Here is a 27,329-nt window from a genome sequence, read left to right on the forward strand (position 1 = left end):
TGGTACATAAAAGCACTGCCATATGCAAGCATATGTGCTTTAAGTCAAAATAATGACTGTTCTTTGTCAACATTTTGATAACTAGCATTTTATATTAGTCTGAGATGAAAAACTGTCCATCCCTTTATGGATGGGGGACCCAGAATATGGAATAGTCAGATTTAACATCCCTCTCAAGAGCCTCTTCAGTTTGATTCCAAGCACTTCCCTATTTGTTCCGAAATAATATGAGTTTACAAAATTGAGAAATTTTTACAGTTATAGATAGGCCAATGTTACTAGATAAACTGTAGATAGTAGGTAAGCTGTAGATAAACTTCGTAGTGATACTTAACATATGAAGTATCCACAAAATGAATTTACAAATGGAATAGGCAAATATAGACAGTAACAATACAACAGACTGCATTTTGAGGTTCTTTAGGATGATACTGTGGAATACACTGGACATATTACAGACTTTGGAGCCACTTGGATCAGAATTAGTATTGGGCCTCCAAAGTCAGTACTTGACCCACACAGCTAAAGTACGAATCTATGCAGTTATTCACCCATTGAATTGTAACTACAGGCTGGCACTGTGCTAGACTCTGGGGATACACTGAAATAGATAGGACAGGAATCCTAGCCTGACATTTTAAACAAGTAAATTATAAACGTGATGCAAAAGTGATTCGAGATAGTTTATAGATGAAATACAGTGTCTTGCACATGGTGGCTCACTAAATAAATGTAGCTGTTAAATTGTTACATTAATTTTATTCTACTTTCTTTCCATTCCCCTGTCCCAAGTTTTGTTTTTCACTGTGGTCCCTGTGAGGGCAACCTAGTCTCTATCAGTACATACTTAATAATCAACAAAGAAACCTAAGTACCGAGCACTTACTGTTTGCCAAACACATGCATTATCTCAATCCTGACAACAACCCTTTGAGGTCAGTACTATTATCATCCACCGTTTTACAGACGAATAAATTTAAGTACAGATAGATTATGTAACGTGCCTGAAACTGAGGTTAACAGCTCGTGAGCGGGTGGTGTCTGACGGGAGTGGGGCGAGCCCGGACTCAAATCTACGCAGGTTGAGCTCGTACGATCTCTATTCACTAATAAACTAATCGGTGAATAAACAAATAGTGTCACAGAAGAAACCTATGAGTAGGACTTCCCAAGAATGCGCTCCTTCTTTTCACGAGTGACAAAAATGTTAGTACGTTTAAAGTGAAAATTAAAAAAAAAATTTCAGCGCTCATCGGAGGATCCTCATGCGGGGGAACACGTGGGATCATAGAAAAGCAATTAAACAACTGACTCACATGTGGTTTGGATCATGCCAGGCAGCTCTCGGGAGCTCTGTACTCTAATCTACCAACTATTTGTCGAAGCGTTTATGGAACTTGCTAAGCAATTCCAACCGGGGGTGTGTGTGTGAGGTGAGCGGGTCCCCATCCCGGGGCAGAAGCTACAAGGCATTCAACAGCAGGGAGGGTTTCGGGCCGGACGCCCCATCCCTGCCGGACGCCCCATCCCGGCATGCATCGCGGGCCCCGGCGACCACGCCTCCCAGCAAGCGCCCGGCGCGCTTGTGCGACCCACCGCCCGGAAGCGCCGGCTGCACGTTGCATGCTGGGAATTGTAGGCGCCCGGCCCGGGCCTGCGGTCTGTCGTCCGCACGCTCCATGAGGTTGCTGGCTTTGGTCCGCGCGGCGCCGACGCGGGGAGCGCGCTTCGCGCTGACTCAGCGGCGACGGCGGCGGCGGCGTTAGCCGGCCCTCGCGCTCTTTCCTTTCCTGGGGCTCCGACCCCGCCCGCTTGCTTGGTAGCTTGCCGGCCCGGCGCCACGCAAGAGAAGGCGCCAGGGGACGCGGAGCGGCGAGAGGCGCGCGGCCCCGGCCAGCTCCGTCTCCGGCGTTAGCGCTGCGTCCGTGGCGGAGGACGACGGCAACAAGGACGAGGGCCGCTCTCCCCGCTTCTGCTTGCGGCGCCCTTCTGCTCCGCTGACCAGACGTCGGGAGTGCAGGCGGGGAGGCGGGATGGAGTGATAGAGAAGGTGACTCGGGGCTCGGGGGCTGCGGGACTTGGACCCAGCTTGGTCCACGCGAGGCTGCGGGGAAGTTGGTCGGGAGGACTGGCCCGGAGAGCCCCCATTCCGAGGAGGGGTGCGGGCTGGGGGCCCTCCATGGCGGTGAGCCCCGAGGCTGGGTGGACTGGGTGGGGGTGGGTCCGAGCTGCGGCCGCCACGGCAGAGCGCGTCCCCAAGTGCGTGGCCGCTCGTTGCCAAGTGTTTCATCACCCGAATTGCCACGAGGCTTCCTTTAGGGGAGGGATCCGAGGGAAGGAAGGGGGCAAGGCCGGCCGAGGAGGGCCCCCGTCGTCTGTAGTCCCCGATATAATAAAAGTGACCATTTGTAATAGTTGTAGCGTATCCCACCAGTTTCAACTGCAGAGATCTCAAACTTGGTCCACTCCCCATCCCCCCAGCCCCAGGACAAAAAAGAAAAAAGTATTATTTCTCTGTAGTAATTTGCCAGCATGGACACGCCATTTTTGCTCTTCCCTTCACGTTTCTGCAGGAGTAGAGAAGCGTGATGTTTCTCTGTGACCAGAAAAAACGAGTACTTTTTGAAAGTGCTTATTAGTTGTTGCTGGGGAAGTTACGTTTTGTAAAAGCGACTTGTCAGCGTGCTGTTAAAAGGCTGGAAAGATTCAGTCCTGATCTTTGAACAGTGTAGAGAAATTTTTCCAAATTGTTTTGATTTTTGATTTAATCCATCGAAAAGTTAGAGCTTATTATTTTAAGTATGTTGTTTGCTTTCCCCCAGAACATTTGCTAGATACATAATTGAAGTGTTTATCGCATTACAACAAATGTTTAAGCCTGCACGGCTATGTCGTGTTAGAACATTGTGTTCATGCACAACCTTTTATTGGGAAAATTGTCACCTTTTTGCAAAGATTGTTAACTTTTCAGTTGTTTGCGTACATGTAGATAATTTACTATTGCATACTGATTATTATCCAAGTGCCTTCTCCGTGGGGGATTCTTTCTGTACTGACAACTGTAACAAGTTTGTTTCCTTAGGTTTTATTTGCGATACTTTTTACCTTAGGACCACTTGCTGTTTTCCTTGATAGAATACAAGTGACCTAGCTTATGCAATTTCCCCTAAAGCCATGCCAAATTCAAGGAATCTTTTATAGGACTCCTCAATCTGAGATTCATAGAAACTCGGATTCTCTTCTTTCTGTGTGTGCATTTTTCAGGGGAATTGTCATCAAATTTTGTCTTTTTTGAGGGGAAAGGGGCAGAGAACCGATGCCTGTTTTGTTTTTCCCTCTGTTCAAAATGCCAGTTTACTGGTATGTTAAGATAAATCTAGAGTGCTCCAAGTAGTTCTCATTCCCCATGTGCTTATGAATTATAAATAACCTATTGAGAGCCTACTATGTGCCAGGCATGCTTTACATACCTTATCTCATTGAAGTCTTTACAACTTTATGAGGCAGATGCTCTTTTCCCCATTCATAGAAAGGGCTGTCACAGGTTTCACAGTTGTCCACATGGCCCCAGTTTGAAAATGACAAGATTAGAGTACCAATCCTGGCCTTTCCAGGTCCAAAACTTGTTACATTATGTCCTAGGGACATAGGGACGAATATTCAGAAGGTCACTCCTTCCTTTAAGGTGAATGAGAAAAAAAAGTAGTAAGCAGATAGCATATCAGCACTTAGACGGGGCATCTAATCCAGTTTGGGAGAGTTCAACAATAGGAGTCAAAGAAGGATTCTTACAAGAGGTGATCTCTAAGTTGAATTCTGAAGGCCAAGCAGGGGTTAACCAAGTAACAAGAAAAGAGCAGAGTGTGCAAAGAAGATGAAAGGCAGAATACCACTGGTCTTGCTGGGTTGGAGTGCAGAATGGTGAGGAGTCACTGGAAAGTGTTTGGATTTTAATCCTCAGGGCAGTGGGGAGTTAACACTGCCTCCATGTAGTCCACAAGTGTGATGGTAACCGTGAGAGAAGGGGCCAAGCTTTCTTCTCCAAGGCTCCCAGCACATATCCTGATTCATCATTTGATTCAGGAAGGCCCAGGGGGAGACAGAAAAGCATGTTGTAGTAAGAATTTTTTCTTTAACCTGGATCTTATCCTGGCCTCACCATTCCAAAAAGGCTGTGAAGCCCCTTCCTTTCCACCCCCTCTGCCCATCCCCATTGGGTTCTTGACCTCTTTAGGCTCTGGTCTTCTCTTTGGTTATGATAAAAAAAAAAAAAAAAAGCTTCACAGCCTTTTAATGGCAGTAGTAAGACCTGATCTCCTTACCTCAGGAAGAATTTTTTTCTTTTTTCTGCAAATAATACATTTAATCGAAATCCATTGCCCTTTGGAGCTGATCACGTTCTTATTTGAGAATATTAAACCCTATATTGTGAAAAAGTGCATTACTTTCCAGAGACTAAAAAGTTCTTAAGTAAGAGTAGTCAGCATCAAATTGTTGATTTTTATAGCTACTATTAAAAAAATATTTTTTGAAATACATTTCTGGAATTGGGCTGGCAAGAGCAGAGATCCGTAAAAGGCAGAGCTAGCCCGTTGTTCAAAAGCTAAATGACTTATTTTTCACTCTTCTCCTTTTTCGTTTGACTTCTTCTGAAGTACTTGGTAGATTCTCCAATAAGGATGTTGCACTCTGAGGGCAGTATTTGGTCAGCCATTCTAATTTTTTTTTTTAAGGTTTGTGCTATTGATAAATGGCAGTAGGCAGATTATAATAATTAGTATAATAAGATAACCTCTGGATTTGTCTTTTTTATTTACTTAATATAGTGCACAATTGTACTTTGCTGGCAGTAGTAGGTAACAGCACTCCATAAATTGGATGCTTCTATTTCAAGTGGAAAATAATTACTTGCTAACTTTTTTGATGATATTGAAGAAGAAAATGGCAAACCTTAGATGTTTAAAAATTCCACATTAACGGAGTATCTAGCAGGCCCACTCTTCTGAGACTTAGGCTCCTTTAGTTGTGATTCGGATAGTTAGAAAAGAAGTTCTTTTAACTCTTAAACTTCTTTGCTTAATGTTATCTATCTGTTTTGTTTATCAAGTGTTGTTTTCTTTCAATTTTCTATACGTGTGTGCAGATGTTTGTGGATTCTTCTGTGGAATCAGAGGGCACATCTGTTGTGATCAGAAAACTCCAAGTGTAGCAGCAGGAATGGATGAACAGGCTCTTCTAGGGCTAAATCCAAATGCTGATTCAGACTTCAGGCAAAGGGTAAGTTAAGTCGGCTTAATCATTTTTTAAAGCATGTTATGTAAAGATTTGCATTAGAGGACTTGAATCAAAAATTTACATCTGATAAAGGTTTAATTTGGGTAGAAATAAATAGAGAAACAAATCTGAGGTTTTTGAATGTATTCTGAATACAGAAACAGTGAGTGATTATGATTTATTTTCTCTTTAGTTGACTGAACTATTAAAATCTTAGATAATTCAAGGCAGCTCTCTATGTCTCAATAATCATTTCTAATTATTTAAAAGTTGTAATACAGAGGATTGTTCAAGGGATTTTCCATAGTAGCAGCCATACATATTATTACATATTATATTTTCCCATTGCTTGGCTTGGTCTAAACAAGTTTAGTGCTCATGTTAGTGATAATTAACATCCTCGCTATTTGGTCCAGGCAGACATGTAAATAAGCAGTTTAATATGCCATGTCTCAGGTTGCATAAAATGATCACGTGACAAAGAATCCTTTATGGGGTGCTGGGATATTTGAGTAAGTATAAACAATTAAACATAATGCAGCCTATGCCTGTAATCATGACTGTAGCTGAGTGATAAAAGAAAAACCTAAAGAACAAGCCTCTAATTAAAATTTTAAAAGACGTGTGAGTGGTTTGAAGTATAAGGTAAGTGGAAGACAAGGTATTTTCTTTCTACTTCTTATAGTAAAGGATATTTCTTATAAATGAGCTAATCAGATTAACAATCTCACAAAATGTAGCAGTTTTTCTACTTCTAAGTGGGAATTATTTTAAGTAGTAAAAGAAATCTTGAGTGGTTTCCAGCATAGTACTATGTATATGCCTCTGCTATTAAAAGAAGTAACCAGTCCTTCAGACAGAGATAAATAACAGGAATTGAGGTTTAAATATCTAACTAATTACAGGATGCCTATCAAACTGGTTAGGACATGAAAAGTCATTAAAAGTCTACGTCTTCTGTGTGTGGACAAATATTTCTTTACATTTCGGGGCTTTAAGCTACCTACCGTCAAACCCTTAGTCACAGAGTTGAAGCATCATAGATCTGTACCTTAGTCTGGCTTGGTATCACATGGTCATTATAACTAAAAGCTTTTGATAAACTCTGGTTTTGGGGGGAAAGGGGGTCCTTTTTTGAACTCCTTTGTTTTTTTAATTAAACTCCACCATCTGACTTTTTTTTTTTTAATGTGCAATGCTTTTCTTTTTCAGATTGATGATGGTTTTGATCTAGAAGTTATATGCTTTTCATCAACAAAAATGGGTTCTATCAGTCATGGGCATATGTTAAGCATCCTAGTCCAGGCTTAATTTGATATCCCATTAAGCCAACATGAGTAACAATTGATTAGGATGAAAATGAGGGAGTCTTAAGGAAAAGTGAGTTCTGATAGTCCTGACGTTGGAGTTCAGGAGTAGTGGGAACTTAATTCAGTTCTGTAGTAAGATAAATGACTGCCAACCCCAGTTCCCAGTTGTCTGTCTATAGTTCTCTGTTTTCTACATGTTTTCAGTAAAAGTAGCTGAACTGATTCTGTTGCCACTTAGAGACAATAGAGCATTAGAAAGCAAGTGTGAGGTAGAAGATCTGGATGATGAAAGCTTTGACTTGTTCATTTCCACAATTTTTTTTTTAATGCTAGTATCACATGGATTTAAAATGCAAAGACTAGTTTAAAAACTGAAAATTTTCAAGTTGTCACTTGAAAAATAGAGTATCTGTCTTTGGCTTAAAACTTCATATTATTTAAAGAAAATGGTATGTCAGTGATCATTCTAGCAGCTGGATCACACCTCTTCCCATTTTTTGGTAGGTGAAGTATTAGGTGGCAATGCAGTATGCACGATTGACTTCAGCCTTGTCCTCTGCCCTGGCCTGTTAGATATTTCTAAAGGAAACTCTCGGTTTCATGGAACAGGTGTTGTTAGGACACCTGAACTAGATTACTTTGTAGCTGCTTGGGTTCCTATATTCTTAATTTCTAAAGATAGACATTATTTACACTTAAGATAGTATTTGGTAATCTTCATCTACTCATCTTCATTTACCTGGTCCTCTGCTGGTGGGAGCAGCCTTTGAGGCTACTATGTATGAAAACCCATTCCTTCATTCATAGTTACATGCTATAGGAAACTGTCACCTAAATACAGTGGTTTTTTTGGCCTTTTTTTTTTGTAACCTCTAACCCAATGGAAACAATAATTTTATATCTTGACCCAGTATATATGTATGTATAATATAAACATACATACATATGAATATATTATATATACACACATGACTAAAACAAGTTACACAAAATAAGTTATTCTTGCTAAGTGCAGCACACTCTGATATTCTCTATTCTGTTTCATTTTTCAAGTTACTGACAAGACCGATAAAATTGATATCATCACTAATGAGGCAGAAGCCACATTTTAAAAAAAAATACTAATTGAAATTAGGCTTCACTAAGGCTTAAGATTGTTTTTAACTCATTTCAGGGTTAGTAGTTCAGTACATAATTGCTTTAAAATCATTTAGCAGTGTTTCTAGAGATGATTTAATTTTCTTGGTTCTATTTTTTACAAGTTAGGTGACTATTTGCCCATTGTCATGTGCGAAACCTGTATCTGTCATTGATGCCAGTTGCAGCATCCTAGTGGAAGAGTGGCAGAGGTCACCCCCATTTTCCCAGAAGCCTGATAGAGAGCATGTGGACTTGGTGTTGCATCCATTCTAGCGTATACTTGCTCTTATAACGAGACCCAGAATTCGAGAATAGAGGGGAATGAGGAACACATTTCTTAAAGCTTTGACCTTTTCAGTTATTTGGTACTTATCCAAAGTTCATATGCAGTTGTACTCCGATTTTAATCTCACTTTTTAGGGAACTTACATAATAGAGATAATTAAAGAATTGAAATACTTTGCTTTTCTGTTAAACATTAGATCAAATGATGTTTTTTAGAGTCACTGATTTGTTGTTGGTTTGTTACTTCCAGAAAACTTTGAGTATCGGCAGGGGATTGAGATTGACTATTCCAAATGCGTTTTTTGCTTTGCAATCTTAAAACAGGCCCTGGCCTATTTTGAGCAGTTGAAGATTTCCCCAGATGCCTGGCAGGTGTGTGCAGAAGCTCTGGCCCAGAGGACATACAGGTAATTAAAAGAAATTTGCCTGACTTGTAGAAGAATTTAGATTTTTGTAAACTTGACAGGATTGTTACATTCACCTGTTTGGAAAATGCTTTCATAAAAACATTTTATGACTTATGTTTTAGAAAACTATTCAGTGTAGAAATGAGAAAAGTAGTAAATTAATAATTTGACTATTCTAGAATTGACTTTTCATTAAAATTATCCTTTGACTTATTCTGAGTGCCTGGCGGTAGATCCCAACTAGAATATAGTACAATAGAAACTTCCTTAGCTCCTTATGATGGAGAAGGATAGTTGGTTTTCTAGAAAGTTGGTAAAGGAAGTAATCATTAATTATATATATGTATCTTAATTTTTAATTTATATAAACATTTAGTTGCTAATCTTTCTAATATCAGACCAGGGTGTTTTCTTTGTGTTTTTGCCACTAGCATTCACTTCATCATTCTTAACATTGATCACACCCATAATTCATCATCTACTATTTCCACTTTGGGTTCCTATAGTGGGTTGGGCAACGATGAGTGCAGATTACTAAGCTTTTTATTTATTTGTTCCCACCTCTCCAGGTCTTCTGGTCATTTGGCCCACATGACATACGTACAGGGTTTTTCCCATTGCAGTGTGACTTTCTGTGAAGTCTTTCTAAAGCATTCAACTTAATTTTTACAAAAGTAGGAACTGTGATCATACTCATTTCATTAGTTTATATAATAATTAATTTACTCAAATACAAAAGAAGTGCAGCTGACATAGTGAGGCTTGTGGAAACACAACTGCCAATTGTAAACAGCTATACGAGTGGGAGTAGAAATTCTTCGGGGTCAGTGATGGCTCCCAGCTAGAGTTCTTGGCATGCTGTAAGTATCAGTCACTACAATTTATAGCCAAAAGCAAGTGCTCCAGTTTAGTGAAAGCTGGGTTTGAGAACATCTGTATGTCGTAGAGTAAATAAGGGTTGGCTTTTAACTAAAGACTCCCTATAGTTTATATTTTGAATGGAAGATCGAAGTCTTGTATAGTTAGTTAAGCTTCAGTGCCATCCTTGTTAAGAATAGAAACCCTAAGGTCTTGGAAGAGATGCTAATTAAATGTAACTTTTAAAACTTAAGTTTCATTTTCTTAAGTGTGGAATTATTTTGTTTGGTTAATTGATAATAGTCTAAATGAAGGTAACATCTCCATTCTTGTATTGACTAGTTAGCTTTATAAATGTAGGCTCCTTTACTTGTTTTTAATGGTCGTGATGGGGATTGAACCCAAGGCCTCTTGTATGCTAAGCAAGCGCTCTACCCCTGAGCTATACCCTCCACCCACCAACTGTCTTAAGATGAACAGATTTTTGTTCACTGAAGGGCTTGATCAGTGTTTGTATCTGGCTCAGTGCAACTCTGCCATCACCCCTTGAGAGACAGTTGGAAGTAGGTAATTGGTGGATATTGATTTTTACTCCCATTTTATAAGAGCAGTATATTTGTAATGTGGTTTTCTGTCTGAATTTTGAGACTGGACTGCCAGTCCAGGTGACTGTTTTTTGCATTTGGCTGCAACAGAACTTCTAAGTATGACTTTGACCATCCTTGATGTGACTCAGTCTCTGGCTATTCTACCATTTGTCTCTTTAGACCTAACCTTTTTATTGTAAGTGTAGGTGTTGTTCCAGGAATTCTAACATCTAAAATTTAGGAGGAATGCCTTCTGTTTGCAAAGTTTGTTTGTTTGTTCGTTTGTTTGTTTATTTAGGTTATTCTGCTTGCCAGATTAAATTAAAACACTGAATATTGTATAATATTTAAAGTTCTCTTAGCTTTTTAAACAAGTGGTTGTGAGTGTAATACTTGAGAGCAATAAATAGAAAGCAAGCCAAAGGTCTAGTTTGAGAAACTTTTCAACTGTGTTATTCATTACTATTTAACCTTTGATTTGTTTTCCCCAATTCATATTCTGCTTACCTAGTTTTTCTTTTTCTCCCCCCCCCCCCAGTGATGATCACATTAAGTTTTTCTGCTTTCAAGTACTGGAACATCAAGTTAAATACAAGTAAGTAAGACTTTTCTCACCAAGATTTATGGGGAGAGGTCATTTTTTAAATTAGCTTTTTCCTTTTGGGGACATTATAACATAGGTTATAAATTGACAGTGTATGTCAAATCCAGCTTATAGATGCGTTTTGATTTATCCCAAAGTGTTTTAAAAATAATAGAGTTCATTGGTTACGTATAAAAATCCAGCTGTTTGACAGAAAAAAAGATTTTCAGCTTCTCTGGAAATAATCAGATCTAGCAACAAGCCTGTTTCTCTACATGACTACTCTCTGTTAGAGTTGAGTGGCAGTGTGGGCAGTGGTATTTAGAATCTGTGCCTTAATTAAACAAAAACAATGAATGGCTACTTGAGGGATCCTTAGTTTGCCTGTTGGCTTATTCTGTAAACCGCAGACCTCAGAACATGGACATATTTCCATTTGAAAAAATATGTAGCTGCCATTTTGTTTTAACATGAACTAAACCACAAATCAAACTGAGATCAGTATTGATACCCCACCTGCCACACCCACCCCCATCTTTAAAGCAGTGGTGAGAGGTATTATCAATTTCCTTTAGGGAATTTTAGATCACTGAGTGCTATATGAATTTTCTCTTTGAAATATACAAGAGGCTGTTACTTTTTAAAAAAATCACAGACACCAAATATAGCCATTATTATTTTTCTTCTCTATTTTGAACAGATATTCAGAACTAACTACTGTTCAACAACAACTAATTAGGGAGACGCTCATATCTTGGCTTCAAGCTCAGGTAAAATAGTTTTTACATTTAGTACCTCAAATTATCATTAATTTAAAGTTTTGTTTTTGCAAGAGTTTGCAACTTCACCTCAGAAATGTCAATCATTTATCCTCCATTTGATCATGTAGCTCTTTTAGAAAGTGCTGGTTTTGAAGATCATGGGTAGATGAAAACTTAGCAATGAGTTAAAATTGTATCAACAACTGAAACTCAATCTTCCTGTGACAAATGGTGGAAATTGATTTTGAAATGTTAACTTTTTTTTTTTTTTTTTTTTTTTTTTTTTTACTATTTGACAAAAGTAGCCTTTCTGTTCACACTTAAAGTGAGCCCTCCTGGACAGCCTCTTCTCAAAGAACCTTTTTCAAAGGAGCCAGTAGAGTTCTTCATTCACATTATGTTCTTTTTCAGTAATTTTAGCTAATCTTAACATATAAAGTAGTTGTGTTGCTAGAATTATTTTGCTTAAAGAGCAAGCAGTTGGAAGAAAAAACATTCAATTTTTTTTTCTTAGAAAAAATTATAGGAACTAGTAGAACTCTGCCCATGAAATTTTTCTCTGAAAGTGTAAGAGTGAGAAGTATCCACGAGCACCTTTGCACGTTTGCTTGTTCTCCCTCTGGCCAGTCACTTCAATACTTTGGCAGTTCCCAAGCATATTTGCTGCACAGCTGTTCTTGACCAAGTTGAAGTTTGGTGGGTTTTTGGTCGATCAGAGATCAACAGGAGAAAAATGTTTTGAGTCTTTTCAATTTACATTTAATTTCATGAACTGTTTCTCTATCAGATGCTGAATCCCCAACCAGAGAAGACCTTTATACGAAACAAAGCAGCCCAAGTCTTCGCCTTGCTTTTTGTTACCGAATATCTCACTAAATGGCCCAAGTTTTTTTTTGACATTCTCTCAGTAGTGGACCTAAATCCAAGGGGAGTAGATCTGTACCTCCGAATCCTCATGGCCATTGATTCAGAGTTGGTGGATCGTGATGTAGTGCATACATCAGAGGCAAGTAACTTCCCCTTAATTTTGAGTTTTAATGTAGATTTTATAGGAGATAATGGGCACCTAATAAAAAGAGCAGGAATGGGTTTTTGTATTTTGTTTTTTGTTTTTGTTTTTGAGATAAAACTTTATTAAGAATACTTACAAATTTATTCAGCATTTAAATTTTATTTTACAAAGGAACTTAAACTTGGGTTTTTTTTTTTCCAGTGTGGGTTGAAATTATTTAGATTTTTTTTAAACTAGGCAAGCACTTCTTCAAGTGAAATACAAATTGATTTTTTCCTATGAATTTATAGACAAATGTGGCCTATATTTACTGCTGCTCTCTAGTCACTGAGTGAGGAAGAAGCATTCCTTATGAATCAGTGCTGGGCTCTGCTGTACTCTCAGTCACATAGCCCATCACCTTAGTCTTTATTTCTTCATTACTCAATATAACTTCCTCCTTTTTCTTAAAGAACACAGTGGAAATAGCTTAATTCAAATGTGTATAAGAATTTAAGGTCATTTTATGTCCAACATTTATAATATTTTGAAAGGGTATTTCATTCACTTAAGTTATTACCATTCTCTTAAGTAGCTTAAGCATGTTTACATATTGAGAAATAACTCATCGCATGCTTAAGATTTTTAAGAAATGTCTGTTGATAGTTTATGTTTGATAATAAAGTAAGACTGGCATTGGGGAATAGAATGGATAGAGGAAATAGGATCACAGGTTATGATTTTAGAGCTGATAAATGGGAAATAGTGGCAGAGAATGTCTTAACAAGTCTGGAAGTTTAGTGGTGAGGAGATGAATGTCAGATGTTATTTTGGGAGGTAATCTGCTTTGACTGTGTATCAGGTGTTTTGTTTCATCTTTTAGGAGGCTCGTAGGAATACTCTCATAAAAGATACCATGAGGGAACAGTGCATTCCAAACTTGGTGGAATCATGGTACCAAATCCTACAAAATTATCAGTATACTAATTCAGAAGTGACATGTCAGTGCCTTGAAGTAGTTGGGGCTTATGTCTCTTGGATAGACTTATCCCTTATAGCCAATGATAGGTAAGTTTTACCTATATTTTAAAAATAAAACCTTGTAAAATACAACATGTAAAACTAATGAGTTTGAAAATATTGTAACAACTTTATTTCCCCATTGCCAGGTTTATAAATATGCTGCTAGGTCATATGTCAATAGAAGTTCTACGGGAAGAAGCATGTGATTGTTTATTTGAAATTGTAAATAAAGGAATGGATCCTGTTGATAAAATGAAACTAGTAGAATCTTTGTGTCAAGTATTACAGTCTGCTGGATTTTTCAGCATTGACCAGGTCAGTAAATTTGTGTATAAAGTTTTGAAAATTGTTAGAACAAACTAGGATAGTTAGTAATTTAAACATGCTTCCTTTTTCTTTTATTTTTAAATGTTGGAAACTTTCCTTGAGATTACAGTAATGAACATTGTATCCAGAAAGCCATAATGTTATCTGTAACATTTGTCTTGAACAATAGATTATTTCAGACTTAAACTTGAAGGTCTGGGATGGTACTTAACAGTTGAGCATTTCTTACAGACTGGGTGATGCCGAGACCCCTGGTTCATGGGCTGTACTTGAAGAAGCATGACAGTGCATTTTGACCAAGATTAGACTCAATTATAAATGTTATGATTTCATCATACCTTTGAATCATTACTCACTTGAACTGTTAGGGTTTAGGTCTAGCAGATTGAGGGCTCCAAGTGTAGTAATTTAGAATTAGAATCTGAAGGGTTTTGTTTTAATTTTCCCTGTGACAGAGATAAAGAATTACTAAGAAGTCTTTGTATTGACGATATATTAGCCGTACAGCTCTGGCGTTTTACTAACTGACAAATAGTAGTGTTTTCTTACACTGCTAATAATTGTCTTATTTAGTCCCTGGCAAAAGATCTAAAATGCTGAAGCTAAAAGTCTATAGCAGAACATCATAAGGATCATTAATGAAAACAATGATCAGTTTGAATTCTAGCTCTACTGCTGATGTGACCTGAGGGAGGCAGGTTATTGTAATAGCAGTTCTGTCTCTTTGTGGCATCCTTACGGTTCAAATTAAATAGTATCAGAAAGGATTGTTGTAAATTGTTTCAAGTAGCATAATATGACAGCTCTAACTTTATTAGAGCATATTTACTAAATGCAACACTTTAGAGGGGAAGTTTTGAAACCGCAGATCTGTTTTTTTAATTTTTAAAGGTTAGCAATGTCTACATGACTGTAATCATTAAAAATAGTTGTTTTAAAGAGTTTAGTACTAGGGGATAATAATAATAGAAGAATTCAGATTCTTAAAATTTCCCAATCAGAATGGCAGAATTGTTAAATGTCTAATGTTAGTTTAAAATTGGATCCTGTAACTGATACTTGATTCATACTGAAGTTTAGAGTTTTCCCTTTTAGGTGAATGGTTTTAAATTGAGGTCTGTATTGACTGTTCATAGGAGGAAGATGTTGACTTCCTGGCCAGATTTTCTAAACTGGTAAATGGAATGGGACAGTCATTAATAGTTAGCTGGACTAAATTAATTAAAAGTGGGGATATCAAGAATGCTCAAGAGGCACTACAAGCTATCGAAACAAAGGTGGCGCTGATGTTGCAGCTACTAATTCACGAGGATGACGATATCTCGTCTAACATTATTGGATTTTGCTATGATTATCTTCATATTTTGAAACAGGTAAGTCCTTATTTTAATCTTTTTGTCCAGCAGATAGTAAAGAAGAGCCGTAGAGAATTGGAAAATACAGGGGAAAAAATACCCATAATTCTACTACCTAACGATATTTACTATCAAATATTAATGTATTTCCACCTTTTTTTTTTCCCTTTAAACTTCTTAGCCTGGTAACAAATGGCCAGGCTCTAAAATTCACCAGACTAAAAAGCTTCACAATTTGTTACAGGTTTACATGTTGTTTTTAAATTTTGAACCTGTGTTTTATTTCTAAATACAGTAGAAGTTTTGTGAAACACAGTTCATTATTTTAATTACATATACATTGTTTCTTATAAACAATTTTTTTTTTTTACAATTATAAACTTCCCCCTAGAGTTGCTTCCAATGATAAGAAAGTGTGGAAGGTATTAGTCTCCCATATTAGAGCTATGAGAGCATGTAGTTTTTTTTTTGTTTTTTTTGTTTATTTTTTTTTGAAGGAGTAGAGGATTAGGGAAGAAAGCTTCATGGCTTTGCTAGGCGGAGGGAGTCATGGCAGGCTCATGCCTTGAAGCCTGGGGACCCCAGAGCATGCAGACTTAAAGAATTACTAACTTCTCATTATGACATTAGATGAGAGTCATTTCTGTTTTATTTACATTGAATTAGTTGAATCAAGTCAAGCTTCAAGTAGTTTTTTTCCAAACTAAGGTTAGCTTCCGTTCTATTGTTATAACAATGTCTGCATGTATACTTAAAGGAATTTTAGGCAATGTGGCAAGTTATGAAGAAACTTAAAATTGCTATTGGTGATCCCACTGTGTATCTCATAATGGATTTCTGGGCTTTTTTGGGCCTTGTTAAAAACAAGGTGGGATCATACTTTCCTGTCCTGTAACCTTTTTTACTGAATACATTTATAAGTGTCTTTAAAAATCAAATTTTTCTACATACCTTTGCCTACATGGCAGATTACTTACTAGAAGTAGAATTGCTGGATCTTAGTTTAGGTATATTTTAAATTCAGAAAGGTACTGGCAAACAGCCCTCCAGAAAAGCCTTGGGCAGGTAGGAAAGCTGTGTGCGTGTTTGAAAAAATGTTAACTGATGAAAATACTGTGATAAGCAAGTACAACTTGAGGAAACCTAATAAGTGATTGCTTTCTTTTCAACAGCTTACAGTGCTCTCGGATCAGCAAAAAGCTAATGTAGAGGTAACTGACTTCTTTTTGCTTCTTTTAACCAATAGTAGAATCTGTATCTATAGTCTGTCTTGAAGTATAGCTTAATTTCAAATTATATGGAATTAAAGGAGACTGACAAAATATATTTCATTTTTAATTTTAGGCAATCATGTTGGCCGTTATGAAAAAATTAACTTATGATGAAGAATATAACTTTGAAAATGAGGTAAGAACTTTGCATTGAGAAGTCATTTTTAATTTTGTTTACTTATATCAAATTAGTATTTCAAGTTTTGATTATCTTAAGAGTTCTTTAAAACAAAAAGTAGTTTAAAAAACTGGTCTTGTTTATGTTGACCTCCACCTTAGGTGAAATTAACAGAAGCCTCATAATCCATTTTTTTTGTATTTTGTCCCTTTTTGAAACAACTTTAAAAAAAAATTGGTAGCATTGAACTTTGTAAAATGTGGACAGTATTATTGGTGATCATATTTCACTTTACATTTACTAAGAGTGATGAGTTGAGGCCCAGTCAGTAGATCTCAGATCATAAGTGTTCATCAGAGAGTGGAAATGAGGCACTTAACCATCTCTGGACTTGTTCTGGTTAAAGTCTTGTCTGGGATTGTCATGAGTTAGCTTCCTGTCAGGGTCCTCAGGTGCTTTCTAGCAACTCAGTCATGGTGTGTGCTGTGTAGCTGTGTGCTAAAGTGTTCTGTTACTTCCGGCATTCAGAAACTCTGAACTGTAAACGGATAATGGTGGTGATCAGCAACACACCATACATTTACAAAGTGCCAGGCTCCCTGCATATAGCATTTTTAATCATGTAATATTATTACAGTTTTTACAGTGGACTGCGAGATATAAGGCGTATAAATAAGGTGCCCGAGTTCTCACAGAGCCCAGCATGAACCCATCCTGTCTTAGACTCTTGCGTTTAACGTCCTCCCTGTGCCGTTTCTGGCTCTAGGCTTTCATGGTCTAGGGACTATGTTCAGAAGTGCTTACTTGTGAACAGGAGGGAAGGTTGCTGAGCATAGTAAGTTTTTCCACATAAATATTGATGAAAAAATCAAAGTGTGTTAAATTTGTAAATACAGAAAACTATTGATAACTCATCGTTTATGTAAGTTTTAAGGTCTTTTAAGTTTTTAAAATGGAAATTTTAACATGTAGGGTGAAGATGAAGCCATGTTTGTGGAATATAGAAAACAACTGAAGTTGTTGTTGGACAGGCTTGCTCAAGTTTCACCAGAGTTACTGCTGGCTTCTGTGCGCAGAGTTTTTAGTTCTACGCTGCAGTAAGTTTGTTACTCTTTCTAACAAGTCATCCTTTTCCTTTTCTCCCTGATGATGTTCTGCCATAAGTGACTCAGGTGACTTGTTGATCTGTGTTACTTGCTAAGATCTTTTGTGTATCTCTGATACAAAGCACTCGTCTCCTTGATTTCTCTTGCTCCTTTCGGGGGGAAACACTGGCCTTTGGAATATAAACAATCAAATGGATTATATCAGTTATGTATACTTCTGTGATTTGAATTGTGTTGCGTGGCAAGATTAACAATTGCTATGACTTTTTAAAGAGAGAGGCCTTTGTGGTGTCTTTTTACCACTAGCTGTATAGAAAGTTTATATTCAGGTCTCACTGACATATTATACCTTGCTAGGAATTGGCAGACTACACGGTTTATGGAAGTTGAAGTAGCAATAAGATTGCTGTATATGTTGGCAGAAGCTCTTCCAGTATCTCATGGTGCTCACTTCTCAGGTGATGTTTCAAAAGCTAGTGCTTTGCAGGATATGATGCGAACCGTAAGTATACTAAAGATAATTTGATTTGAACATAACTTTGTTTTTATATAAGCTAATGGGAATTCCTTAATTGTTAGAGCTTAATATAAATACTGAGGCATTTTAGGGATAGACTGGGAGTTCAAAATTTGTAGATACTGACAAGCATATGTAGAATAGATAAACAAGATTATACTGTATAGCACAGGGAAATATATACAAGATCTTGTGGTAGCTCACAGTGAAAAAAAAATGTGACAATGAATAATATGTATGTTCATGTATAACTGAAAAATTGTGCTCTACACTGGAATTTGACACAACATTGTAAAATGACTATAACTCATTAAAAAAAAGTTTAAAAAAAAATACTAGGGCATTTTGATGTTGCATTAAATAAGGATAGATTTCTTAACTTTTTCCTGCTCCAGTTGGTAACGTCAGGAGTTAGTGCCTATCAGCACACATCTGTGACATTGGAGTTCTTCGAAACCGTTGTTAGATATGAAAAGTTTTTCACAGTTGAACCTCAGCACATTCCAGGTGTACTAGTGAGTATACATTTTACTCTCAACTTCGATTATTTTCCACATGTTTCAACTAATGAGCAGACAGTATTCTATCTATTATAACTTTTTCCAGAGCCAGAAGCTCTCAAAAACTCTTCAACACACTGAAACTAACCCCGCCTCCATTTCCTTAAAATGGAGTTTCTGTCGGTCATTTAAAACAAGCCCTCAAGGTGCTGTTTGTGTGTAGTGTAAGATTACTTGTTCTGTGTGCCTGGTTCTTCCCTTTCAGAGCTAAAAAGTAAAATTTGCTGTGAACAAAAATAAGTTACGACAATAGCAGTAAAAGCCTTAAATAAGTGCAGAATAATAAAAGTGTCTGTTCCTTTAGATGGCTTTCCTAGATCACAGAGGTCTGCGGCACTCCAGTGCAAAAGTGCGGAGTAGAACCGCTTACCTGTTTTCCAGATTTGTCAAATCTCTCAAGTATGTACAAATTTTCAGCTATTACATTTAATTCTTGTTTTTAAGATTGTTAAGTAAGATATAAATTATTTTCTAAGAACTTGTAGATTTGGTTCTTTCTGTTCTAAGGCTTTTTTTTAAATCAGGTGTTCCTTTTATTTTACTTTTCATTAGTCAGCTACTTTGTTCATTATTAAAAAGTTGATCTGTTTGAATAATTTTATATGTTTCGCCTGTCATCACTAATAACATTAGTTACTTACTTAACCAACGATTTTATAGCTGTGAATCACTGTATGGCTTCTTTGAAATTCTAAAGGTGATATTCCTTAGAAATACATTTTTAACCTAATTTGTTTTATATTGTATTCTTTACTAGTACCATTTCTTGGCATGAAAATTACTCGTTCTTAGGCTTGTAAAGTTGTAATTTAAAAAAATCACAGCTAGTGTTAATAACCACACGTGACTAGCTTAGAACTGAAATTTTTTTTTAATTTTGCCTTAAAGGGGGATTTGGTATTTTAGCACTTTTCCAAGCACTGTAATTTAGGTAATTGTGGTTTTTCTTTTTGCCTTTATTCAGTAAACAAATGAATCCTTTCATTGAGGATATTCTGAATAGAATACAAGATTTATTAGAGCTTTCTCCACCTGTGAGTATCATCCTTCTACATGATAGGTTTTCCCAAGCGTTGAGGCTGTATGCCTTTAGCCCTTAGTCTTAATGCCTTTGTGGGCAATTTTTTTTTTTTAGTGAGGGTGGGGGGCCCTGTTTACCAAAACTGTTGAGATACAGTAAACAAAACATAGTAATAAAATAGAAAGGAAACAAAGTTGACTGGTAAATTTGGCAGTGTGAGATACGGTCTGCTCTCTGTACTGTTTAATGCTGGTGAAGTATTTTTTGGAGAAGGGAAAATTCATTTTCTAAATTATTCTCTGTTTTAGACTGTGATCAATTAGCCATTCTCAGTGGTGGCTACTAGTAGACTAAAGTTTTTCTGTGAAACTTCAGGCTTGGGGTAAAAAAAAATTAAATGCTGGTTGATCTGAATATTTCTATGTCCATTTCTAGAAAGATTTAAGTTGAGATACTTTGTAATAATATTTTGACTGATGGCATGTTTTTATGTAAAACAAAATACTGACATTGACTTTCATTTTGATGAAAGTTACTACTAGAGCTGCCACTTGAGAAGTTTTAAACATAAAATAATATTTTCTTTTTTTAAAGTAATTATCAGTATTTAGGGTACAAAGGATATGTAATTGCACTGTATAAAAGGTTGCTAGTGAATTATCTGGTTAAATTATCTTTGCCTACATCCTGTAGAAACCTATATATTAAAGTACTTCACCTGGTTAGTACCAGTTTTCCTTGGCAGTTCACACTGATCCACAAGCCATAGGCATTCAGAAAGCCATATTTAGCCATACTATCTTACGGATATTGGAAATTTTTTGGTTTTCATATTGTACGTATAAATAAGGACTTGCACTGTAACTGTAATCTTTTTTTTAGTATATGAAAAGACTTGATTCACAGTGCTTTTATTTTTAAACTGAAGTATGATTAATTTACAATGTTATGTTTCTGTTGTACAGTACAGTGACTTAGTCATATATATACGTATTTTTTTCCTTATAGGTTATTACAAGATACATAGGCTTTTAATGAATGCTGACTGCTGCTTAATAGGGTTATAAGGACCTTATATTTATAGCTACTTTATCTTTGTGTTCTTAACTCCCAGAGCCAGTGATTAGTCCCAGTGATACTTGATAAATGGTGTAGTTAATTCTAAATGGGGACATTCTCTTTTAATAGATGAGAATTTTTTAAAGTAGTAAAACCTCTGCATAGATACCTGTTTTAAGACCAGGTTTTTAAATAATTTCTTAACAGTGAGCTTTAGTGGGGTTTTTTTTGTTTTTAACATTTTTTTTATTGAGTTACAGTCAGTAGTGAGCTTTAGTGTTGGACTTCGATGGTCCTCTGATACCCTCCCCTTCCTTGGCCCCTCTGCCTGCACAAATGTAAAAGCTAACAAAACTCATTAATGAAAATCGATCATTGTATGGGACGTTTGCTTATGCCTGAATGAGATTTTGTTTTTCACTTGGAATCTTGTTTTCAAAGGGTCTTAAATAACAACTGTTTGTATTTATTTGTGGTGGTTGTTGTTACTCAACTCTTAAACACTCCTTAAAATACTAGCTGGTATGGCCTTTGTACTAACATTCAAAGAGCCTTTTTACACCTCATATTCAGCTTCATAATAATCTTACAAATAAGTTTTACAAAAGAAAACAAGTTAGAAGACTAATAATTAGCTTATATAACCGTTTATGAAGTCCTTTGGGGTAGAATTAGACCCATGATATTTTGACCTCTAATTCAGTTTTCTTTCCACTATACGAGTTTTGGGAGAAATCTCTCAGATCTTCTTTTTAATAACGAGTTGCTGTGATAGATTACATCTCCTTTCCATCCTGTACTAGTTCTGCTTAAATGAGGAGCTGAACAAAGAAACACTTTAATAAGACTGAATTTCATTTTAGGAGAATGGTTACCAGTCTTTGTTGAGCAGTGATGATCAGTTATTCATTTATGAGACAGCTGGAGTGCTGATTGTTAATAGTGAGTACCCAGCAGAACGGAAGCAAGCGCTAATGAGGAATCTGTTGACTCCACTCATGGAGAAGTTTAAAATTCTGTTAGAAAAATTGATGATGGCACAGGACGAAGAAAGGCAGGCATGTCTAGCAGACTGTCTCAACCACGCGGTTGGATTTGCCAGGTGAGTGTGATCGCAGTAAAAACTATGTAGGGATTGTCTCAACATGCACAGAATCATTTACTTGGATCTTTTAGAATTGGGTGTTCATATCTGTGTTTCCACAGCTGTCTAAACCTTTCTTTTCTAAATTCAGTGAATTGGAAGTTTAAACTGAAGAAAGGAATAGATCATATAATTTTTGGTATTTCTGGCTTGACAGCTATCTAAATCCTTAACTCCTCTGACTTCTTTGATGTAAATTAGTTTTGTGTTTAAGGAGGTTAACTTAAGTGTTCATATACCAATGACACTGGGTGATCAGTTTTGGGACCTTAAAGAAAAGGTACTGAGGCTTCTTTTTAGCCGTTGCATTGTGTCCCAAAGACCACCTAAGCTGCCATTTCTTTCTCTCTAACCAACTTTTTATTGGCAAACAATAACAGCATGAAAGTTACAGTGATTGCTAATTAGGAACTATACAGAGAAATTGCTCTACAGGAGACTTCAGTGCAAAAGCTAATGTTAGAGATAGTGTATAAACAACTTGATTCTAGGATTATTCCCTAAATATAAATTGACAGTTTACAGATATAGTAAGACATTTAGGTAGACACATATTTGAGAGATTGTATTAATCATATCTTATTCATTTAATTTAACTTGAGCCCTTTCTGGAATGGTAACTGGAAGCTGTAGTTTACAAATAACCATAGTAGCCAAAGGTGGACGTATCTGTGACATGGAAAATAAAGAATTGGGTTCTTTGTTCTGTTTTGTAATTTGTTGTGCTTTGTTTTTGATGACTCCATAAAACATTTGAAGAACAAATTTAAAACTAGTTACCTGATTTTGTTTATATAGTCGGACCAGCAAAGCTTTCAGCAACAAGCAGACTGTGAAACAATGTGGCTGTTCCGAAGTTTATCTGGACTGTTTACAGACGTTCTTGCCAGCCCTCAGTTGTCCCTTACAAAAGGATATTCTCAGAAGTGGAGTTCGCACTTTCCTTCATCGCATGATTATTTGCCTGGAAGAAGAAGTCCTTCCATTCATTCCATCTGCCTCGGAACACATGCTCAAAGATTGTGAAGCAAAAGACCTCCAGGAATTCATTCCTCTCATCAACCAGATTACAGCCAAATTTAAGGTAGCCACCAACTTTCAGAGGTTGGAGAACTTCCTGACTTTGAAGATCTGCTGAGTTCAAGATTAGATGTATTTTCTTTAGATACATTTTAGCATTTGCTCCTTGGTTTTTTTTTAAGTATGAGTTATTTGAGGGCATGGATTATATGTACTTTTATCCTCCCCAATGTCTACAACACTGCCTGACACATAGGACTTGCTTAATAGATATTTTAATAAGAAAAGACCTTAGCTATTCTATGCAGCAGAAGAAAACTATTAGTCTGGTGTTTTAGAAAAAGCAAATAAAACAACACTGAGTACTAAATGTCTAAAGATTACATTAGAAGCACTGTAATTTGGGTGCCGAAACAGGAGTTTGAAAGTAATTCAATATCAGTTTTATGTACAAGGAAATTTAAGCTAAGTTCAAGCTGCTTAATAAAAATTACTAACACATAGTACTTCCTACATTCCAAATCTGTTCTGAGTATTTTCTTAGATATTAATTCATTTGATCCTTGTAACAACCTAGAAGGTAAGTTATCATTTTATGGATGAAGAAACTGAGTCACAGAAGTTAAGGAATTTATCTAAGGGCACGTAAAGCCTTTGAGTTCAGTCATAGAAACTCACTTAAAATTTAGCAGTAGAATTCATTTATTGAGAATTTAGATTTGAAAGTATTCCATAGCAATACTTGATTGTGAAATATGTCTGACTCCGTATTTTTTGAACCTGAATCTTGAACTATAGGAAGTGGGTTAAAATTAGCAATCTTGGGGCTTTCAATAATGTATATGCTATGTAGGTTTTTGTCTTCACATTGATATTTGCTAACTGAATTATGTAAATAAATATTCTGAGAATCTCTGGAAAAGGCTTTATGTAAGACATGGGTTTTCCTAAGTTTCATATTTGTAGTTTTCTTATTTCTGAAGTAGTAATAGTTATTTCTTTTCAGATACAGGTATCGCCGTTTTTACAACAAATGTTCATGCCTCTTCTTCATGCAATTTTTGAAGTTTTGCTCCGACCAGCGGAAGAAAATGACCAGTCTGCTGCTTTAGAGAAGCAAATGTTGAGGAGGAGTTACTTTGCTTTCTTGCAAACGGTCACAGGCAGTGGAATGAGTGAAGTCATAGCAAATCAAGGTGGGGATGCATGCAGTGCCTAAGTTGTCTCCTTAAGTCCTTGCCACAGTTACACATCTGTATGAGCAAGAGCTAGGTGAAGTGAACGCTAAACTTTTGAAGTGGTATATGTTGGCCCCAAGGATGACAGTGGATTTATCAGGGTGGGAATCACTTTCACATAGAGGACCTTACAATTTATATTCAGTTCCCTTCTTCCTAAAGCAGTGTTCTTTAATTGTTCCTTAGTAGTATAAATAGTATGGTGGCTACTTGCTAGAATCGACCATACAATTGAATCTTACCAGGTACATTGTCATTTTGAAATTAAAAATGAACAGGACTGTATTGATAAACAGAATTTTGCTGTCTAGAAATCCAGAGGACAAGATAATAAAGGAATAGTGATTTTTCAGTGTTTTATGCTGAAAACTTAGAAGTCATGTTAATATAAAGGGATCTTATCAACTCTGTAAATGCTTTTGTCTTGTTAATGTATATGAAGTGAAAGCTTCAGGTTAGCTTTCTAGTTCTTTTTGAGATTGAACACAAATGTTCTTTTCTGTTCAGGTGCAGAGAATGTAGAAAGAGTGCTGGTCACTGTTATTCAAGGAGCAGTTGAATATCCAGATCCAATTGCCCAAAAAACGTGTTTTATTATCCTCTCCAAGTTGGTAGAACTCTGGGGTAAGATGATTTTTAAAAAATAACAAAACTTCATTCCCCAACCTATTTTCTAAGACAAGAGAGATGAAATGAGATCCCAGCCCTAACATAGGAGCTGGGAGTTGATTTTCCCAGTGATAAATTAAGTGATTTTTCTTTTTATAAAAGATGAAAATTTGAATTCTCTTGACAGGAGGTAAAGATGGACCAGTGGGATTTGCTGATTTTGTTTATAAGCACATTGTCCCCGCATGTTTCCTAGCACCTTTAAAACAAACCTTTGACCTGGCAGATGCACAGACAGTATTGGTAAGCATCTAGGAATCTCTGTTTACCGTGTGTAGATCTTGCATTCTAACTCACAATTTCTTCCTTAATGCCAGGCGATTATATTAGGTTTCAATACCCTCTTTTTAAAGATAATTTCAAATTAAGATTTATTTTTTAAAACTTGATGGTACCTTTTGGATCTTTTGTGGATTCTTGCTAAGTCCTGATGTTAAAGTTGAATATATAAAACCCAGCTCCTCCAACTTTAACATCCAAGGCTCTTTTTCTTAGACCATGAAAGGGGTGATGCAAGCATTGTTTAAAGCTTGATTGAGTTATTAGTTTCACGCCGCTACTTTCATTCTAAAACTTGTGCTTAATGTTTTCTTTTCTAATTCAAGTTCACGAGTAACTTTTTCTTTCTTGAATGATAGTTTCCCCAGATCTCATCTGCAGAATACTTAATGTCAAATAGTTGCCCTTTACTCATTTCCCCAGGACCTAGTAAAAGCTAGGTTTCATAATTATCATTTATTGTATTTAGACAGCATTTTTGTATTTTTCTATCTTCTGAATTTTCTATCTAATCCACTTGTTCTATCTGCCTGTTACCTTTCCTTTCTCCATCCTTTCTTTGGAGGTAAATGTTAATGAGCAGTGGCTGGGGAAATAAAGAGAAAAACTGGATCAGTAACCAAGAACTGACAATATTAAAGTTCTTAAATTTGTTTTTCACAGGCTCTGTCCGAGTGTGCAGTGACACTGAAAACAATTCATCTCAAACGGGTAAGCTCCATACCACTTCACTTTTATCTCATGTATATATTTCTCATGGTTTTAATTGAGTATGTCTTGTTCTTTTTTTTTTTTTGGCAGGGGAGTAAGTTAGGTTTATTTATTTATATTGAGGTTTGTTTATTTATTTTAAAGGAGGTACCGGGGATTGAACCCAGGACATTGTGCATGCTAAGCACTCACTCTGACACCGAGCTATATCCTCCCCTCATGAGTGTGTCTTGTTTATGAAAGCTGTATCTTTTATAAAAGTTAATTAACTTCGGTTCTGACATTTTTGGATATGAGGGAGGGGTTGGCTGAAAGTAGCAGTATCCATTATTGTACTTTGTGTTGGGTAACTGGGAGATTAAAGTGTATGTTTCTTTGGTTTGGCAAACAATGTGAAAAATCTTAATCAGAATTTCAAGATTCAGAGTTCAGAACCTAGTAGGTTCTGCACAGGTTTGTCCAACTTCTTTGTACTACAGATTGGTTAGAGCACATTGCTACCTTACATTGTCCGTTCTCTTTGTTCGTCTAATCATCTGTATGAATCATAGGTGATTCTGAGCTGAATCTAGCTGACGTGTTGTTTGCCTTAAACAATATTTTTAAATAATTTGAACTGATTAAAAACATTTTAAAATCAGGCTTTTTCTTTTTCTTTTTTTTTTTTTAAACGAAAATTTCTGTCTTTAACTTCTCAAAGCCGGGACGCCACCACAGGACTGGCATTCCTGCATAGCTGCAGTCAGCTCTTGAGCGGCAGCTTTCCTCTGCCTCCCAAGAAAAGCATGAGGTCTTGTTCAGAGTCTCCATTCAGCCCACTCCCTCATTTGAACTTGAATTTTTGATTCTGAAAGAAATTTGAAGGGTTTTCAGTTCAGCATTTTCACTATGTCTGCTGTGTGCTAAGGTGAGGGGTAGGTATTTTGGAGCTGCAGGGGATCTGTATAAAGATGAATAAAAAATCACCCAGTATTTGTGGATCTTAGAATCAGGGAGACCAGTACCTGAACAACTGAGTGGGATGAGTTAAGTAACTACTTTAATAAAGGTATTTTAAATCAATACATTTGTATCAAACGTAATACTGTGGGACTAAAAATGAAGGAGCAGCTGTGCCTTTGAGAGCAATCTAAGACAGCGATTGGAAAGAGGGGGTGTTTTTCTGGTGTTTGGTAGACCTTAAAACAAATGTGGATTCATTGGACTGACGAGGAGCTGGCATTCTGGGCAAACTTAAGTGATAGGTGTATGAAGACAGATCAGACGGTAGATTTGGTAGAAAATAGTGTTACCCTGTTTAGCTAAAGTGTGGAGGCAAAATAGCTAAAAACTACAATGGGACTAGGGGTGTTCCATGGGAAAGTTGGAAAGTCAGTAGGCAGTGGGGTTGTAATTTAGGATGACTAAGTGGAAAAAATGTTTGGACAACTCTTTGGAATGTGGGTCTGAAGCAGTTAGAACTAAGTACTGATTTTGGGATACTCAATTTGTAGTTAGTTAAGGTGAAATAGTAGGAATGAATGAGACTTTCTAAGACCAAGACAGAAAGAACTTTGGCTAGAGCAAGGGTCAAGAGAAAGCTAGAAATAGAACCAAAGGTATGAAAGTTAAGGGAAGAGAATCATGAGAGAGGAGACTTGCTGACACTGTTGGATGCTAGAGAGTCAAGGAGGATGAGGAATAACAAACAGTAAGAATGATACTTAACAATTCAG

The 27,329-nt window shown here is 36.6% G+C and overlaps 1 protein-coding gene across 4 annotated transcripts in view; it reads left to right on the plus strand.

The window, feature by feature from the left end:
* The window catches only part of XPOT (exportin for tRNA), a 134,482-nt gene that overhangs the window by 100,567 nt on the left and 6,586 nt on the right, over window positions 1-27,329 (plus strand). The window contains exons 1-22 of one of the 4 annotated variants that reach the window (XM_031683106.2): window positions 1,731-2,050; window positions 5,144-5,277; window positions 8,334-8,416; window positions 10,400-10,456; window positions 11,145-11,214; window positions 11,993-12,211; window positions 13,080-13,264; window positions 13,366-13,534; window positions 14,683-14,919; window positions 16,074-16,112; window positions 16,246-16,308; window positions 17,263-17,387; window positions 17,754-17,898; window positions 18,309-18,428; window positions 18,778-18,872; window positions 19,438-19,507; window positions 21,417-21,655; window positions 22,496-22,781; window positions 23,724-23,913; window positions 24,463-24,579; window positions 24,752-24,867; window positions 25,567-25,614. In XM_031683106.2, coding sequence (XP_031538966.1) covers window positions 5,218-5,277; window positions 8,334-8,416; window positions 10,400-10,456; window positions 11,145-11,214; window positions 11,993-12,211; window positions 13,080-13,264; window positions 13,366-13,534; window positions 14,683-14,919; window positions 16,074-16,112; window positions 16,246-16,308; window positions 17,263-17,387; window positions 17,754-17,898; window positions 18,309-18,428; window positions 18,778-18,872; window positions 19,438-19,507; window positions 21,417-21,655; window positions 22,496-22,781; window positions 23,724-23,913; window positions 24,463-24,579; window positions 24,752-24,867; window positions 25,567-25,614 — 2,733 coding nt within the window. In that variant the 5' untranslated portion in view covers window positions 1,731-2,050; window positions 5,144-5,217. Of the gene's footprint in view, window positions 1-1,730; window positions 2,051-5,143; window positions 5,278-8,333; window positions 8,417-10,399; window positions 10,457-11,144; window positions 11,215-11,992; window positions 12,212-13,079; window positions 13,265-13,365; window positions 13,535-14,682; window positions 14,920-16,073; window positions 16,113-16,245; window positions 16,309-17,262; window positions 17,388-17,753; window positions 17,899-18,308; window positions 18,429-18,777; window positions 18,873-19,437; window positions 19,508-21,416; window positions 21,656-22,495; window positions 22,782-23,723; window positions 23,914-24,462; window positions 24,580-24,751; window positions 24,868-25,566; window positions 25,615-27,329 lie in introns of those variants that run through there. The other 3 variants (XM_006205815.4, XM_031683107.2, XM_031683108.2) reach the window with 3 other exon arrangements.

The sequence above is a fragment of the Vicugna pacos genome, chromosome 12, assembly GCF_048564905.1.
Source record: "Vicugna pacos chromosome 12, VicPac4, whole genome shotgun sequence".
Classification (NCBI taxonomy): domain Eukaryota; kingdom Metazoa; phylum Chordata; class Mammalia; order Artiodactyla; family Camelidae; genus Vicugna; species Vicugna pacos.